Source organism: Haliaeetus leucocephalus, unplaced genomic scaffold (assembly GCF_000737465.1).
Source record: "Haliaeetus leucocephalus isolate CR32 unplaced genomic scaffold, Haliaeetus_leucocephalus-4.0 Scaffold173, whole genome shotgun sequence".
NCBI classification, from domain to species: Eukaryota; Metazoa; Chordata; class Aves; order Accipitriformes; family Accipitridae; genus Haliaeetus; species Haliaeetus leucocephalus.
In genome coordinates, this window is record NW_010972609.1 from 4,910,544 (window position 1) to 4,930,354 (window position 19,811).

At 36.7% G+C, this 19,811-nt stretch overlaps 1 protein-coding gene across 1 annotated transcript in view; it reads left to right on the plus strand.

The window, feature by feature from the left end:
- Positions 1-1,650: 1,650 nt before the first annotated feature.
- METTL15 (methyltransferase like 15) overlaps positions 1,651-19,811 on the plus strand; it is a 92,273-nt gene continuing 74,112 nt past the window's right edge. The window contains exon 1 of the mRNA XM_010563724.1: positions 1,651-1,922. Within this exon, the coding sequence (XP_010562026.1) occupies positions 1,659-1,922 (264 nt within the window). The 5' untranslated portion in view covers positions 1,651-1,658. The remainder of the gene's footprint in view (positions 1,923-19,811) is intronic.

The window sequence follows — 19,811 nt, forward strand, 5'->3', positions numbered from 1 at the left end:
TCGCGTCCCGGCGGCCTGGCCGGGGCGGGGAGCAGGGAAGAGCCCTCGGCCTCCTGCTCCCGCGCACCGCCGCGGGGCCTGGCTTGGCTGGGGTGCGGGCTGCGCGCCGCTCCTCCGGTCGCCTCTGGGAAAAGGTGTTACGGGGTCGAGTTTTTGTTCCCCGACTGTCTTTACCGTCCGCTTCGGTGCAAGTCCCGCTGTGCCGGCGGCTGCCTCGGGCTGTGCCCGAATGACGCTTAACATGCATGTTGTGAGAAAGTACGCTTTCTGCTCACTTCTGAGGAAAAAAATATCCCCGGTTGTGCAGAATGATCTTGGTTGTGAGCAAAGCGTGTCCCTAGTGCTAACGACACGTGGGGCCGTGCCATTGTAGGGCAGTGTGAATTGGATGATGATTGTTGGTGTTCGCACTGTTCATAGAATGTTTTCTGTAGAGGCATTGCGGTTTGTTGCAAAACCTGGGGGCTGTGGTATGTCTGTGCAAGGTTGTAGAGTGATGCGTGATGCCAAATTTAAGCTAAGGGGAAATACTGCCCAGCTGGCGCTTAAATTACCAGAATGATTTTTTCCAGATGTGCTGACTCAGCATGTTCCTATCTGCAGGGAAAATAGGTGAAGCCTCTGGCTAGGTAAATCCAAGCAAAGCATGTAATAAAAATCTGATAGTTAAAATAAGGTTGCCCTTCTGTTAATGGGATAAATGTAGGATGGCACTTTCTTGAACAGCTTTACATCAAAGTTTGCAACTTTCCTGCCTGGCAGGAGACAGTATGCAATACAGTATTACAGAAGGTCTTGGCTCCATAAAGAAATGCACATATAAATAAAGCGTTATTGTCACCAATGTTAAACTTTCAGTTTGTTTTTTTTTATGGTAGGTAAAAAATTGCTTAAGTCATGCAGCCTTCTTTTTTAGTAAGTTACTGACTTGGTTTTGGAGTGTTTTGGACAGAGGGGAAAAAACATCAGTTCTCCATGTAGTTAAAAGACAAACTGTGGCTGACCACTCTGATGTTTCCATGGTTTCAAGTGTTCTTTCAGTTAGTTACACTCTAGAGCATTCTTACTGCTGGCTGTGCTCAAAATATTTGGTATTACAAGATGTAATGCGTGATGAAAACGATATATTTGCTACACACGTAACACTAAATTATTGCACTGTTTTAAATATGGTTCCAGTATTTGATTTGTCTATTCCCGTTTTTAACGAGAAATATGGAAAATTTGGCAACCAGAGTGCTACTATTCAGAGCAGTTGTCTCATTATGTTTGGCAAAACAGTGGGGAACAATTTGAAAGTAAAGTCACTGTTCTGATTGTGCTCAGATATGATTAGTTATTTAATGTTAGCATCTTGGGACATTGTAACATTATTAGAGTCCTGGCAATGAAAAGGAAAAGGTGTTCCTTGTGAAAAGAAAACCATTGTTTCTTGAATATGATTGATTGGTAGATAACACTGAAAATTCTGAGAACAAGTTGAAGTAAGAGATTCTCACTTTTTGCTGATGTGACATATTTATGAAATTGCCCATCTTGGACTGTGTAATGCTTCACTCACGGCATTTCCACTTTGTTTTTCAAACAAACCTACTGTTTTAAATATGTGTTTCGAAGTAATTCCTGACATCTGTTTTTCTAGGTTGATCAACTCCAAAATGTTATCTCAGTGTCTATGCGAAGTTTACAAATGTTTGTTTCTGCGCAACTTAAAACTGAATTCCATAAATGTGGCTACTTTGGCCAGAAGGATCCATTTTTCTGCAAAAAAGCTTTCTGACTGTGAGCTAAAGGAAAAAACTGTCCAGAAATGTGAAACTGAAGAGTTGCCTCAAAGTACGGAAAACAGTAATTTTGGAAGATTGCACATACCAGTGATGCTGGAGGAGGTTGTTAATTGTATATCCCCCCAGCCAGGTCAGGTGAGTTAAATGATTAATTAACATTTGTGGTTTAGTAGCAGTCCAGCAGAAAAATTTGTGCAGTGTAGGGATAACTTGTGTTGAGGAATAAAAGGATGCTGTTTAAGAATCAGTTGCACCTTTTAAAGGTTCTAAATTGTTTTGCAATTCAAATTAAGGCTCTGTATTAAAAATAATAAAAATCTGGTATCTGCATGCCTGAATCCCCCCAAAAGCAGTATTTGTTAAAACTGCAGTAAGTGTTTGAAGAATCTCTTGCTTTTGTGCTTGCCTTTCTGGATTGCTCTTGTGTTTTTCTAGGGTTGTGTTAATTACTAATAGTATTAGGGAGTTCTTATGTATGTATGGTTATGTCATCAATTTGTGAACAGCTCTCTTCATTTTCTATAAGAGGGAGTAAGTATGGAGGTTTTAAAAAATCATCATCCTCATCATACTTTGTTCTGAGTTAGTTATTTCCATGGTTTCACTTGGTTTGAGGCACTATATTTCCTTAGGATATGCTTACACTGCATAATGTGGTGCACTGTAGAGGTACTATAGTTATAAAATGACTGCATATGGTACCAGAAATGGTTTAACATGCATAATGTGGAAGTATTATAGGTCGTCTTATTTGGCTATGGTACTCTGAGTAGATTCCTTTTGGTATCTGGGTTAGCTCAGGTCTCTCTACACTGCAGTGTTGATATATCTACATTGTACTGGTGTATGCAGTGTAAGTATACTGTTACACACTTCCTTTACAAAAATGATATGCAGTGAAATAGTTTTCATCTGAGGGATCTTAAATACAATATGAAGTCGAAAGGATTTCTTATACAACTTAAACGTTTAGACGATTTTCACATTTCAGATACTTTCATCTGTGATTTTAGTGCTTTTTACATTAGCTTCATAGAATCTTACTAATTTAGGCTTACCAATGTGTAGTTTTACTAAAAAGACTGAAATGATACATAAGGAAGTAGAAAATTCAAAGTGTGTGTATGTGTATGCTTGTTTATTTTTACTCACAACCAGCGTTGTCCAACAGTGGCAAAGGGATGTATCAAGTTTGAGGTGGATTCAGGGATCAAAAAGTTGCGGTCAAATCTTGTTGCATTGCCTTGTGAGAACTTTAGTTTGGAAGATAATGTATCATTGTAAATGTTTTGAAAACCAGAGAGAATCCAAATAGCGTAATTATTGTAACATAGACATTGCTCTTGCATGTGTCCTACTGTTGAAGATGCCTAAAGTAGTGAAATACATAAGGAACTTTGAGTTCAGATTTCATTCAGATGTCAGAACTATGGTGAAATTTTAACATATTAAATGAACATATAAATTGTGACACTGCCTGTGAAGTATTTTTGCAGCTGTGTAAGTTTCTATTTAAGAAGAGGCTGATGAAGTGATTCTGTTAAACTGTGTTTATTGATATAAAAAACTTACTTGGCAACAGAACTTGCAAAAGAAACTCTATTCCTGGTTATAAGCTGTGGAGAGTAACTGTTGTTGTCCCTGAAGGCTTTTTGATAATTTAAATATTTATGAATGTGAAATAACTTATTGGGGTGGGATTTTTTCAGGTCTGTGTATACATGGTTTTGTAGATTCCTAAGCTAGCGGTAAACCACTAGTGACAGATCTAAGAGAGCACGAATGTGTTACCTTGAACAGAAGCATTTATAATATGGCTAACCTGTTTAGCATAACAGCACTTCCATTTTTTTTTTAAGACAGTGTAAATCATATATTTGCAGCACTTTCTGAAGCCTGAAGTTTTGAAAATAAGTAGTTTGCAAAAGGTTGCAATGTGTCAACTGAGTTTTGCTAGAGTAAGCATCGGTGAAATTTTGAACAAAGGTTGAGACAGTTTCTTGCTGACATGAGTGGTGGTACACTGTTAACCTGGATATAGAACTGGGACTGTTGTATCAATTTATGTTTTTAAGGTTACAGTCATGACTAGGAAGTTGATGCCCACTTTATTTTGTGGGCAGGGAATGTGATATTCTGATCTTGGAATTTTTTTTTTTTCTGCTTTCTTCCTATGCATGTGAAGATTTCCTTTATTCTGCTTTAAACCAGTTACATTCTTTGTTATAAAAAAGCTGATTTGGGCCTCTGTTCCTTGTGTTCTAAGACAAGGAGTTGCCAATATAAAGAAAATCCAATTAGAAGGACAACATTCTCCCTGTGGTTTTGGACAGTGAATGGGGTTTTCATTTTACTTGTATGGGTTCCTAAGAAAATAAATGTTACTTGAGTGAGTCACAACTGAGATAAAGATGTTAGTACCCTCCTACTGAATATTCTTGTTGACTGTCTCCTTTGTGGAATCTGTTTGTCAGGGGTTTAAGCAATAGTATTTCCACTTAGCTTTGAATCCTCTTTTATTGCCTTAGAGCCTGTTTCTACAAAATCCCTGTAGTAGTCTGTCTTTGAAGCACATTGTACAAATTGGTTTTTACTGATCTACCTCACTTCTCCTCATTGCAAAGTCTGTTGCAGTAAATCCACGCACAAGTAATTTCCTCTTTAAGTTTACTGTATTGACTAAACTACATTTTAGTCTTCTCAGTCCACTAGTGTTCTTTACATGTACTCGACCAGTGTTTCTGGAGTTGTCTGGGCAGCTTGAGTTTTCTCTGTTCTCATAAACTTTAAAGGTAGTGAAGAACCAATCATATTTTTGGAATGAATGTCTTTGGACATCTAGAAGCATGTTTTCCCTATTTTCACCCTACTTTTTCCTATTTTTTCCTTTGCAATAGTCATTTGCCTTTTAATTAGAGATGTGGATCACTTCCACGTCATATGGCTATAGTGATATGACAAAGAATTTCGTTAGCAGTAAGTTCTAGTGTGAATGCCAGAGGATGGAACTTTGAGATTTTAATTATTCTTAATGGGGGTCTTATAATAAAGGTTCTTACAGGTTGCAAAGCTCTAGGAAACTATTTTGATAGTGCTCCAGCACAAACAGCACGCTTCTATGTGTAATAGTTAAACTGCAACTAGAACAAAAAGAAATATTATACCCTACTCAGATTTTATGGGGAAGCCTGTAATCTGATGACATCCATGGTTTTGCATTAAATATGATCTAGAATAGACTAAAATGGAGATATAATAAGCACTAGGAGTATTATCTGGTTTATGATAGTTCTGGAAGCTTTTTAAAATATCTGTAAATTAAATGGTAGGGTCGAACTTGAGGTGAGAGAGTGAATGAGACCATTCCCTTTTCTCCAGTTTTTAAGTGATTCATCAGAAACAGAGTTAATATCAGATCTTTGTATCTCATTATGTTAATTTGTATCTAAAAAAATAAGGCAATTAATTTTTCCCCAAACAGATCTTGTCTGACATCATCTTGAGTTAGCTTGCAGAGGTATCCTCTTTGATTCTTCATAAAATTATTCAGATTATTTTTACTACCCAGCTTTCACTGAAGGGAGTATCCTCTTTGTCTTGGAAATAATGTGTGATACCTAGCTCCTAGAAAGAGAGGCGCTTCTTAAAAACATCCGGCTTTGCCATCAGCTTACCTTTCAGTCTTTCAGGTATATATTGCATTGTTCTCAGGATAGCTACTACTTGCATGCATCCAAATGTCAAATGATTCTTTTTCAGCTGAGAGAGAGTATGAGCGTGGCCTTCCAAAATAACAAGAGGAAGCATAAGACATTGCTGACAGTTAAACATTGGTCTTCTGTCACTGAAGTGCTGCTTGAGCTCTGCAATTAGTTTGAAGACGGTAGCCTTTCACCTCCTGAAGTTCTGTTGCCACTGTTGGGTGTTGTTGATCTGGAGCATCATTGTTTCCTTCCTATTCCGCAGAGCTAGTTAGTCAAGTAATAGGTGATGCTTGAAGGTGAAGTAGACTGCTGGTGCGCAGAAGCAGAGTCTATTGTTCTGAAACTGTTGTCTTAGTTTCTTTATATCCTTGTCCATATGTCAGTATTCCTTTTCTTTTTCTGCCTTATACTGAGCGTAAGCTCTTAAGGACAAAAATAACTTTTCTCTATACAGCCCCCTGCAGAGTGGACTTCTGTTTTGTGAGAAGGTTTTCCAAGTATCATGGTGTATAAATAGTTATGTGGCTATGCTGGTGACCGGTGTACTTGCTGTAGTACTTCCAAAGCCATCTGCAAATAATTTATAACTGGAACAACCCATTTACAGTAAAGGCTCTCAAAACTGAAGTTTTCCGCAGGGTGTCCAAGATAAACAGGAATTGAAAAGGGACCTGGAAGAATTAATTCTGCGTTCTCAAGTTGTATGAGGTATTTTGTAGGATGCAACCAAAATACCAAGTTTGGCACAGAATACTAATTGCATCATGAGATAAATGCTGAAATACTTGTTTTGGAAAAGCACAACACTCCATGGACATAGTAACTGTTTTTATTATTTTAGCCTATTTTCCACTGGACTTGTAAAATGAAAGTAGATTACGTAAAGCAAGTGATTTATGTAGTCTTCTTTACTATAGAGACAACTATATGTGTGGGGTTTTTTTGGTGGAAAGCATGCTGAAAATATCTTTCCATATGCAAATTGTATGGGTAATTTTTTTGTGGCAGCAGCACAGTGATTTATATGGTGATTGATAAAGATAAGCTTTCGTTGTAAAACAGGAAGAAAGGTACTGGAACTTGCAAGGGCCAATAAATTAATACAAAGAAATTCTGAAAATATTCTGGGAATTACAGAACACGCTTTTTTCTGTGATACTTCAGTGTTACTGGGGGTTTTTTGAGAGTTATTTCATCTGGTCATGTAATTCCTGTGTACCCTTTCAGTAACTCTTGTCTTGCCTGATTTCCTGGTTGTGTATGTTGTGAATTTATGAAAGAGACTAGCCAGGTTTCAGATCACAGCTGTGTAGGGAAATGTGTACTAAAAATGTGTGTAGAGTGCATATGTATGCAAAGTGTATTCATTTGCTGTGGTGTGTAATAGGAAACTTTTAAAATGGAATCTCATCAGATAGAGACCAATGTTTATTTGTCTATTTAAAATATTTGGCTAAAATCATACTTTAAAGGGGGATTTTTGGGGGTGAAGTTAGCACTTGAAGGTAGTGCATGAAAATGGAAAACATTTTCAAAAAAGTTTTGATTAAGATGTGCACAAGATAGTCTCTCAAGTATCTATTATTATTTAAAGTAATAATATTATCTGGTTTTATGATGGTAGTGTCTAAATGGGGATTTGGAAAACCAGACACTATATGCTTAAGTTCCTTAACTTAGAACTGATTGCTCTCTGCTGTGACGAGCAGTCTAAATAAAGGAACAAGGTAGAAGGGGTATTATTTAACAATGTGATGGCAGCAAATGTCATTCGAGTTCTACAGTATCTGCACCTGGGTGACTTCCATCATGACATGAGAGAGGAAGGAAGGGGACAGGGAAGAAAACAAGACAGGAGATGGTGTTCATGAACAGCTTGTCAGTTGAGGGGGTGGAGAAAGTCCAGTCATGCTCTTCAATTATCTGAAGTTTCTTTCTTTGCTGTCTTCTGTAGTGGCTCCCCCAAAAATACAGGGCTCATAAATTTCCTAATGACAGAAAAGTTAAAACACATACGATTTGAGAGCACTGCACAACTGTTCTCTGTTTTGAAGCTGGTACTGCTGTGTGGTTAGACTGTGGTACCAGGAAATGAAAAATATTCATGTATTGGATCTGAATGACGGCAAGGTACGAATAAGGCATGGTGAAGAAGTCCCTTCAGTTTTACTTTTTTTATACTTTAAGATTTTGCTCTTTAGAGAGAAAGTAACCAAAGAACTTGGTTGGGGGGGAAGAATAAGTTGATGGTTACAGCTGCACGGGGAAGAATCTTTTGATTGTAATTCTTGGGCATCTGTCCAACCACCTCTTCTTCCCACCTGCAGCATGGCTCTCAGCAGGCATATCTAAATGTTATAATCAGCAACAACAAGACCAGCTCTCACCAACTTTGTTCTGCATCTTTCTCTATTGCAGTAGAGGAAGGGAAGCCTGCAGCTGCTATCTCCAAAGAGACCAGCAAGGGAACTTGGTCTGCCTACTGTGAACAACTCTGCAGATGCGCCAGATTTCATTTTATTGTAGTACTGGGTTAGCTCACTGTTATCACTCTATCGCATAACAAATGGTAGTGCTTCAGGAGACTATTTAAGATGCTGTGTTATAATAAAGCAAGATTCAATGCTTTTGGGTGACTCAGCTTGTAATGACGCTGTATATGCTCTTCTTTTCTGTTGTGACAGCATTAGTCTTTGCACCTCTTGGGGAAAACTAATAAAATTCGCCAGAAAGTAATCTAAGCCCTTTAAATTTTAACTTGAGTGAGCCTGTGGTTGCAGAAAGGGTGATAATTAATATATGTAGCTACTCATTTCCTCCCCATCTAGTACTGTGTGTCTTTAGTCAGCCTTTTGGCTAAGCTTTCGTATTAAATATTTGAATTTGAGTTTGCAAACAGGAATACAGACTTTTTCTACCACACAAAATATTACTGGGAATTTAAGATCACAATTGGAGTATGGGAAGTATCTGCAGGGGTTGTTTTTTTTTTTCTTACTTTCTTGTGTTTCTGTTTAAGATAATCCTGTTGTGAGTAGCTTTGCACAGGCTTGTTCTGCATAAAGAGATAATTAAAAGGTTATAAACGACCAAATCTGATGTTTAAAGTTAACGGGTATCTGAAGTCATCCAAATGTATGGTCTGATTATTTTTCTAAAAATATTTTTTCTTCCCAGAGTTTCTGAGCACATCATCTTCATTCCAGTGGTGTTTGGTGGTGCTTGGCAGCTTGGGAAGATACTTTTATAATAGTTGATTTCAGTGTTTAAAACACAATTAATATTGTTTCAGGCTCCCTCTTTATAAAAAGTTGTATTATATAATGTCAAATTGCTGTGGGCACCTGGTGGCCAAGACTTACCTAAACCATGTACGTGTCTTTTTTTGGGTTGGCTAACCATAAATATTAAAGAATGGATTAGATTTTCAGTTGAGTGTTTGTAAAATTTTCATTGCATCTTAAATATCTCCTCAGTTATAATTGAGGAAAGAAGTTTCTTCCGAGGTAGCTGAGGAAATCAGCTCTGTCTTGCTAAGTCTAGTGAAGTCATTCAGACACTGAAATTTTAATTTCCTATCGAAATGTTAATAATGGTGTGCTTGAGTCATATTGTCATTTAATCTAATTCCAGACAACATTACTCTTAGGAAAATGAGTAAAGTAAATAACGCATACGGAAGCGAGGCCTGCCAGAGCTGTCTAAAAGCAGGTGTCAAAGGCAGGTGATGGTGGTTTTTGTTTGCTTCTCTTGCTGTTGATCTGAGAGGGAGGGGGAAAGGGCTCATCTGTGTTCTGTTGCATTGAAAAAATTTGCTCCCGGTAATCTTTCTGGGTGTTTCACTCAGTTACATGAAATGCAGTGTTTGGCTGGCAGGCTTCACACTATGCAAGGAATGCCACTTGGCACACACTAGAGGGTCTGGGATGCGGCTCCCTTTGCTTCTGGATGCGTGAGGATTAGAGTGGTTTACCAGCGAATGGACTTCTGCCACGCTTCTGTGAAGGACCTACAACTGATGACTGAGAAAGCCCTCATGTATTTTAAGATAAATTGTAGATGTTTACAGGTGGAGTATTCCAGTATTTTCTGTAGAATCAAGATCACAGATTAAGGTATGCAGTTTTAGAAAATAAGTGAAGAAGGCAAAGCAATAACAAAGAAGAGGTAAAATGCCTTTTTTTAATGTTTTAATACAAAAAAACGTTCATAAGTAAAGAAGGGAGTATCTTGCCTATAAAATTGCTGTTTCATATTTAGCTGTAATCAGAAAATTGAACCCTTGTGAAGAAAATAAATTTGAAATTAATTTTGAGGCTGTTGATTGATTATGATTGATGGGTGCTTCAAAATATCGTATTCATAATAACCTTTTTTCCCTTTCTGTGTGGAATGATGTGGAGATGGTTGACAGAGAATGCAAGTTACAGAAATGCTTGAATATGCAGACCTAGTCAGTGATCTCACAGATAGTTCAGCTGTATACTAGTATAATTTAGTAGCATCCTCTGTTAGCGTACCGATGAGATGAATGTGAAAAATGGGTAATAATGGTTGCATTATGTTGAATTGTTGAATAGACCAGTATTGGAAAATCATTTTATGTTGTACTTAATACATTATGAGAGAAGGTTGTTTTCCTACAAAATGCCAACTATTTATTTAGATTTCTTTTTGTAATGTAGATTGTTAGACTTGGAGTGTAAACAACTTTTTTATCATTTTGTATTCTCTCAGAGGTGCTTTTGGAAAAAAATTACAGTCCAGTTATGTTCTATCTGTCAGTCTTTATTTTTTAAAATTACATGTGATAACTTTTTACATAGGTGAAAGACATGTACTGTATAGCACTGATAGGTATTTTTTGCTTACAACTAAAATTCTTTTTTGCTGTGTACTTTGCTTCTTTTATCTCTACTAGATACCCGAAAAAATGGTTTGTATTGTGTAGTATATTACTATTAGCAAAAGTATAGAACTATAAGATGTTTGCTTTGGTCATCTTTATTTTCTGGCAGGTGATGTCATAAGGCATAAGACTTTTTTAATCCCTGTATAATATTTTCATTGACAAGTTCATCTCTTGTATACCTGAACAAGGTTTGGATGGGAATTGTGCCTCTATAAATCTGTGGCTTAATCTGTACACTGTAGCTGCTTATGCATTTCATAGCAGTGTCATCAGCATCACCTTTTTGGTGGTAGGTGCAGAGTTTTGGAAAGCTTGTTTACCTTGCATATGTTTCCAACTTTTTGAAGTTTGCTGCAGGGCAACTTGGAATGACTGCTTTACTCTACAGGGTAACCTCGACCACTTTTTTGCCACAGATGTTTTTATTTTCCATAAGTTCCTTTTTTATTCCTTTTTCATTGTTAAATAATTTTATGTCATAACATGGCAGTATTTTGTTGTTGATTGAAGTTGAGATGACATTCGAACATAAATAGTAAGTCATCTTTTATTTCCAGAGCTCCTTATAGAAGTAATAGAATGCAAATTGCAACTTTCAGAATGGAAGGTAGGGACTTCAGAGTATCTGTATGTCTGTGTGCAGTATGTGATTCTCTAGATTTGTAATTATATTTTCCCTTCTGTGAGGCAATAGTTTTGAAACATTATTAAAGCCCAAAATAGATACTCTCTAGTTTAAAAACAGATATGTCTGATTTACCTTATGAAACTGAACATCTCTGCAAAATATTTTAAATTCTCATAAGAGAGAGGAAACGTTATTAGTATGCTAAAGACTAAATAATGCTTCTTACTAAATTGCAATGGTATAAAAATATCCTGATAAAAATGCAAGAATATCTTGGACTATCTTTGACCTCTCATTTTCTTAGTTCTAGGATAATTTTTCTTATTTGCATGTGAATAACAGCAAAGTGTTTGTTTTAATAATTTTTTTCAGCTGTGACTTTGTGTACAGTTTCTTAATGTATTTAGAGAAATATTAAAACCCTTCCAGCATTTCTCTGAAAGTAGATTTCTCTACTAACAAATCTTTGTTGCAATCCCATGAGTAACCAGCTTTTATAGCATGTCTCACTGTGCCAACATTTTTTAACAATCCATTTTATTTAAAATAATTTTAAAAGCCCTGCCTTTTGGCAGGCATATGAAACAAGTATGCCTTTTTATTTTTTGTATATTTAACGGGAATCAAAGACAAATTCTTAGGTAGTTGTGCAAAAATAAAAAGATAATCCTTTCTCTACATGGTTGATCTATGCATGCATTAGATAGGACATAGTGATAGGTGCAATGAACGGATTTGGGATAAATGGGGAGGATGCAAAAGCCTTATCCATGGTAAGCCACATCTTGAGTCCACTGAAGAAGCAGCGCTTAAAACTGAGAAATGTAGTAATTAAAATTTATAGATACGTGCTTTGGAATTAATCAGGGGTAGGTAGGTAAACTTGCTTTTCAAGATTAGTCCAAAGTCCTTGTTAAATGGCTTTGAGAAGCTGCACATCTTTCAGCTTACATGAGGTATGTTCTTTCAACAGATGTCACTTGTAGCAGAGCAGTAAGTGCACCCCCAACAGGGCAGAAGAGGAGAAAGATTCATAGAAACATTCTGTTTTCTCATGGATAATTCTATTACCTGCTAGTGTCATGGAGAAAAAAATGACCTCAGATTGATAAATCTTTTTGTCAGTATTTTTGCTCTAGCAAAAATAGTTCTAGATTTCTAATAGTTCTAGAAATATGATCTGATTAAACGTTTTGGAAGTTTTGCCAGATGCCATTCTCTAAACCCAGCGATATTGCTGTTGCGAAGTCTGAAATGAGTGTACATAGTGTATGTTTTGTTTGAGTAGAGAGGGTTTATCTTTTTAAAATGAATTTTGTAGCTGTGTAATTGTTCAGCAGGACTGAATGCGGACCTCTTTGCTGCCCTTGCATTTATAAGCAAACAGTTATCTAGGGAAGGTATAAAAATGACAAAGTGACCTCGGGAAATGGTATCCTATTGAAAAGCCCTTCTTAGTAGAATGTAAACCACTTATTTCTGAAGTAGTAAACTCTTACTTGGCCTCAACTAGCACTTAATTAGTTGTGTGGGTTTTTTCCTCAATATTATAGTACTTTTCTGTTATTTAGAGAGCTTTCTAGTATACACATATTTTTGTAACAGAAATAGGGTTCCTTTGTATTGCATAGATCATTTGGAATAATGTCCAAGATGTGATTCATTGTAATGTTGTAAGGAGTTATAAAATATTCCCAGGCTCATCTGGATTATTTAATCATGGTGAGATGATCTGGTTGGATTTCCTTTTTAGAAGAATTTTGCAGACACTGTCAGGTAATTTTAAGCTCTGCTGTACTACTTTAATTACTTCTTGGTGAGACATTAAAAAGTTTACCTTAATTTTTGTAAATAATTTGGTTTATGATTTTCTTCAGATGTTTTGAGCATGGCTTAGAGTAGGTTAAATGGTTATTCACTACAGACAGTTTTGATCTGGTGTAATAACATGAAGAGACACTAAGTACACTAGATTTCTATAGCAAAAATATTTAGCAGCTTTTTTGGCCTATAGAAAGAAAAGTAGCACTTCAGATGACTTTCTGCAGTATTTTTGGATTTCTGTAGTTGGTATACTGGAAGCATTAATAAGAATGATCTTTTTTTGCAGCAAATGTGTAAAAAATACTTTTGAACTCAGGACTGTATTTGTACAACTACCGGTCTAACCATTGGTTTATGGTTGAACAGGTATTGTTTGTACAGATACAGGCATAAAAAAGTTGCATTACACGTGGTCTGTATTTTATGTCCAATCTTGACTCTACTGAGAGAAAGGAAGTTGACTGGAGCATCATACAAGTATTACAGAAGACTAAGCTAAATATATGAAAAATGCATCTTGGCATGACAGGTATCATTTATGTCCTCTGTTTCCTAAGTTGTAGGGTTTTAATAATGCAGTAGAGGATAACTGAATTGTTTAATTGTCACTTAAAATTGTGGCATTAAAAGGTTTCCCAGATTGCATTAATGGTTTCTGTATTTTGTGAGCTTCCTTTGGAAAATGCTTTTAGATTAAATTTTTAAAAATATGGTTTAAAACATAATTACATTTAAAAAATTACATTTAAAAAAACCAACCACTTCGTTTTTAGCAAAATGTAAGGTTCATCTGCATTAGCATTTCAGTTCTTGAGTAAAGAATCTGCTCTTGAGAGAATGTATTGATTGTCCCTGCCTGAGGCAGATGGTTCACCTTGCAGTGCACAAACTGGATTTCTTCAGACTGAGCCAGGAGATGGATGCTGAGGGTGCACCTTTTGCTCCAACTGTTAATAAGTATTCAGCCTGAAGAACCAAAGTAGAAACGGTCTGAATTAAATCCCACTGGCACGTGTGTAGGGTCTCAGACAAAAATGGTTGTTCTGCCCTTTTGAGACTCTTCTTGCACTGGCCTGCTAAGGTAAGCATAGCCGGAGAGTGCTGGGTGACTAAGTTCTTTTGTTCTTGTACATGGAGATGTCTTATATGCTGTTCACTACTCAAAGTATGCTTTGAATTCAGATTTTTGTCTCTTGAATTATATCCCTTCACAGATTATCATCGTAAAGTCATTTATGTGAATTCATTATGCAGAATTTATCTTTACAGCTGTCCTATAAGGTAGCACAGTAATATTACTTCTACTTTGCAGAACTTAGAGGCATCAGTACCAAAATTATGCTTTGGGTACCCAAGAGGAAATGCCCCTTGTCCTGCTTTTTCGAAGAGGTTAATATTTTGAGTTAAACATTTGGTTTGGAGCTTAGAAACACATTGGAGTGACATCCACTTGCAGTTGTTGAGGTCACAGCATGTCTGGGAAGCAGATCTAGAGTTCCTGAGTTTTACAGCCGGAAAAATGAGAACTAGTAATGTGACCTACCCGCTTGGTGTAGCGATCTCCTGAGAATCGTACAAGAGCTGCGTGGCAGAGGTTCCAGTGTTCATCTGTCAGCTGAGTGCATTTCTTAATTACTGTGTTGGATACTGCAATTTCCAATGTTGCTTTGCTTTTGAAAAGGAAATGAAGTGGCTAATTCATTTCTACAGGGTTTGCTGGAAGAGCCAGGCTGAACAGGTAAGCTAGTGAAATGTCTTGCTACCACTGAAGGGGGCAAGTCCAGCTTCCCTGCTTCCCACACATCTCCATTTCCATATGCTCCTGACTGTTCTGCAAATCAGTTAAACACACTAATGTGGCAGAAAACAATGTAGCTTTTTCTTCTGTATTAGTTTTCTGTGCCATGCTGGTAAGTTAAATTGGCTTATGGAAGTACCTAGTAAGCACCAGTGCTGGGAGAAATGAACTAGAAGAAGGAAGACTTGCACAGGAGAAGATAGTGCAGAATTGCTCCTTGTTTTTCCTCCATCCACCCCTCCCCACTTGACATCTTGTGAAACCATACCCTTAGTACTGATCTTTGGTAGGTTGTCGTTCTCTGACTTAGCTGTGAGAAGGATATGAAGTATGCCAGTTCCCAGTGAAGTTAGAGCTTTTTCAATTGGTAAAAATTAATGTTAAATACTGAGATCTGTAAATCCTAGTGTAGGTTCTGGGGAAAACGTGCTTTAATTAAAGATTCTCTCAATTCTAACATTCATGCTTGTTTTAACCCTCGGGAGCTTTACCTGTTCCACCCTTTGCTCCAGGCCTAAAATACAACTCTTAAGTTCTTTTTCAAGTTTGTCTGGTCCTGCTTATCATATGGCTTAACAGATCTCAAGCTGCATTGCATGTGCTGCTATCTGGATTTACATTCTTGCTTCCTCTCTTGCTCCGCTGATTGTGCAGCCATGGAATGAGCTCACACCAAAACTATCAATTTACTTGCACTTGGTTTTCAGGCGAATAAACAAGCTGATCCAACCTGTGACTACAGGGCCAGTGTGCAGCTAGAGCTGAAGATGATATGAGCAGCTGGTTGTTTTGAGGAACAATAAGATGTTTGCAACAGTTTGAACTGTAGGGCTTCTCAACAGGCTGCCTGTCTTGGGTCTGGACACTTCTCATCCACTCTTTGCTCCTTCTGTATCGGAACTATCAGAGCAGAATCTGAAAGAGCAAGAGAGACAGTTTTCCTTTTCTGAGATCCTGTGCTTGGCAGCTTAGGTATCATAGCCTGAGCATTCACAAAAGAACAACTGGGAAAGAAGTCTTGCTTTTAAATCTAGCAAGTTTTCGGAGGTCCTTGAGAATATCAATAGAAGAGTCTTTCATGCAGGATTGTCCTTCTGTTATTTTTATTTTGGAACTTGAAAATGCCATTATTGCTTAGTGCAATGGTAGAATTGTTCTAATTTTAAAATCTAAGCAAATGTTTTTTTCTCTGAACAGGGAATGGCTGAAGACTTTTTGTCACATTCCCGTATCCCCCCATCAGCTGAAGACCTTACTTCTGACATAGAAAAATTTCAGCCTCCAATTGTTAAAATCAGTCAGGACTTTAAGCGGCAGAAAACAGGATCTTTCAATGAAAAATGATAGATATTTTATTATTAATAAATAATATACTTGAGCAGCTTATAAAAAAGATTTAAAATCTGCTGCTTCAGCTTCAAACTGTACAAAACATTACTTGTATTTTGATTTTTTTTTTTTTTCTGAGATGCTTATCTGAAATGGAGTTAAAACAATGCTCCTGAAATTCTCTCCTTCATAAACCTATTTGGGCAGTTGTGTCAGCATATACTTTTGGTCATCTAATTTTAAAACGACTTTTGCGAAGAAGGTCAGTGAAGCTACTTTCCTTTTGATCTTGCTTCCTTGCGGGTGCCTGGATAGTTCTTCAGCAAGAAAAGTTTTACTGGATGAGTCAGTGCACTGAGTCATAGGCAGCATGAAGCCTGTAGTGCTCTAGACTAACTAATTGGTAACAGTCTCAAATTTAATTAAAGCACAGTTGTCAGCTCTGTGTTACTGATTGACATCCCACTGAAGTATTTTGTTTTTAGCAACTTACATTAATTGTTCTTTGCTGTTAAAATTTGTGTGTTTTAAGATCTTGCTTCTGTGGAATAGACCTGCCATTGCCATTATCTTTTACTATCCTCTTTATGATTTTTATAGTACTCTGAATTTTTTTTTTTTTTTCCCCCGTTAGGTCACATATTTGGTAATTGTGCTCATTACCATGCCTGTGGATTTACAGATGTTTAGAGTCTTTTGAGGATTTTTTTAAAAGTTGTCTTCATTAAGAACTGTCCTGTTAGCACTGATGAATATTTTTCACTTTTCCTAAACTTTTGTAAGCATTATGCAAAATTTCTTAAAAATTATTTTTTTTGTTGACTTGTAGATTACATTTTCAATTTTGCTAGTTTTTGTTTCTGATGTTCATCTTGTGTTGTACCCTGTTTTATAACAATGAATGGCTTTCCTTTGTCCCAGTGCCTGCCCATCATCCCCAGATGATGGCAGTGGTTTCCAGTATCATTGGAGCCTTTTTCCCTCCTGTTCTTCAGTTCCTTTGTGTGTGTGTGTTTATTTCCATGATACAGCTTGAGGAGGCAAAGAGCTATATTGGGGGTGGGGGGAAGCAGGACGTCTTGAATCTGTCTGTCTTTCATTAAGGGAAAAACAACTTCAGGGTCTTGAGAGAAAAGCAAGGTTGGTTTGTTTGTTTTGGTTTGGTTTTTTATCATTTGCATTATTAAATAAAACCTTGCTGGCTTTGTGTGGGACTCCTGCTTACTCCAGCTGAGAACTGAGGAGTGAAAACTTGAATGGATGGTGGCTATCTTTGCAACTGAGTTACTTGTTTTTAAAACCTTTGAGACAAAGTTTTGAGCTTTCAGAAATTTTCTATGCTACTTCCATATGTGATAAATACTGAAGCTGGGATGGTAAAGAAATGTCTTTCTAGAGACTTAAGGAGGTAGAAGGTATTTTGATTACATATTCTTTTTCTCTTGAACAGTTTTCCCTCTCTCAAGCTCTTCAGATCTAAAGATCTTGTGAAATCACAAGACCATCAGTAATATAGTAGTGGTTCACCACAGAAGTATACCTGACCAGGTGTCCAGTCTCTGGCAGTGCCCAACAGCAGGTGCTAATGGAAGCCTAACAGCAGGGGGACGTAGAGAATGATTATTTTTCTACCTTGTATTACCTTTAATGCTTCGACAGTAGTTTAAGGACATCTGTGAGGAGGGGAAGGAAAAAAAAAAGTTGAGCGTTATATTTGTGCAATATCACTGGCATAGTCTTTTTTTCAAGTTTGATTGATCTCTCTAAAAAAAAAAGTGTTAAATATTAGCCCTCTCCCTGCAACATGATATCCATAGTTTTAATATTTGCATGAAAGGCACTTTTTTTTTAATTTGTTCTAACTTGGTGCCTGATAATACCATCAGGTTCCCTGAGCTCTTGTATTTTGAGAGAAGTGAATCATGCCATCTGCTACAGCTGTATAAAACCAATGTTAATAGTCCTCCACAGAAAATTGCTGGAGCCTTCAGATGTTGTATTGGACCAGAGAGAGTCCTAAGGGACTCCTTTTCCACATTTCCTATCTTGTCCTCATCGAAGCCCAATTTCATATCGAACAGCAGTGATGGAAGGTGTTCTGTTCTCTCCTAAAACAATCATTCAGTTAGCTCTGAAATTTGTTCTTTGAATGTGATTTTCTTGTTTTTCTGGATTGTAGATTTCTGTCACATTAACTTTCTCATGGGAATGGAAGGTTTACTGATGGAGTTCATTCTTAGCCTTCTTCCTTTCTATAGGGTTTCCTCCTTCATGCATTTTTCCTTTGTTGTCTTGATTTTTATCTAGTTCCTCTCCTCTTCTACAAATTCTTCCTGTTTCCCCAAGTGTAGTGTTATTCTCCATCACAGTATTTATTCATTTGGTTTTGCATATAGTGTGATTTAAAACCCTACATTTTTAAATAGGTTTGTGGTCGTAACTTTTTCATGTAGGTGTTTTTATTTCTTCTGTTTGTGAAGATGCTTAGATATTTTGAATATGATCATCAAAAAAATATCCTAGAAACTAGCAGTAAATTTAATTCTTTTAAGAGAAAAATGCAGCATATTTCAAAGCATCTTTTTCAATTTGAAAGAAGTAGTAAAGACTTAAAGCAAAGTTTCCACCTGCCTTACAGTCATTGAGGAGAATAAACCTGTACTTGGAGGTATCCACTTTTTAGATAGAGTAAAATCAGATAGAAATCTTCCATTTCAGCTAAACTTTTCTTGCTCTATGCAGAAGATTTAGGAAAAAATTTATGTGGTGGAGACTTGTAGCTTGGATTTTAAACTCAGTAATTTGGGAACTCATATTCTGGTTTGTACAGTAACAGCAGTAGTACTATCTTCAGTGATAAAGTTGTGTGATGTGATTCCTTTGTGAAGTATTAGTGGCTCTTCCTTGGACAAGTGATGCCAGAATAGTTAGAGAATAGTTAGAGAATTAAGACTTCATTTCAGCAAATGTTATGCAAAAATGCTGTCTTGTTGACCTGGCTCTGAGTGGGTAATGAGAGGAAGTGCTCAGAACCTGATGGAGCTGGCATTTGGAAAATCCAGAAGATAAATTTTACCACCTGCTGAGGCATGAAACAAGGTACCAATTTTAGAACGATTTCAGAGGCTATAATAGTTAAAATAATTTAACAAACACTCCAATAAGTACACTTGGAAACATACTCTTAGCCCTGTGTTTTTTATGGTTTCGTGAAGAATTTTCCTAAGTGGTTTAGGAATGTCTTTATTTTTGCTCAGCAAGTCAGATTGCTTGCATTAGGATTTTTCTATTTGAATAGTATATTAAAATATATAAATATTAAAAGCAAAAGAGTGGAATACAAGGGGTGAGTTATCAAAATCAACCATGCAATTACTTTAAGCAAGTATTAAAAGTTGTGTAAAACAGTGATTCTTATCACAAGAAATGTATATCCATACTGTTATTTTAGGAGATAGAGCTCACAGTTGCCACTTACCACATCAAATTAAGTTTAAAAATGTTTATATGATAATTTTGATTACATATGTTTTGAGTAAAAGGATGGAAATAATTATAAATTATGGTAATGCCAATTTTTTTGGTCAGGCATTCTGCATGACTACTGTTCTGTGAAGCACCTGAGGTTTGAACATCATGGCCAGTCATGCCTATCAGCAGACACTTGTGAGAACATGCCATCCCTGAATGTGTATGTACCTGTCACGCGTCAGAAATTATTTCTTCTTGAGATGGTTGCATATGCATTCATATCCTGATTAAGGGGGTTGTAGAGTGAAAGATAACAGCAATGAATGCACTCAGTTGATTTGACAAGTTAGATTACATC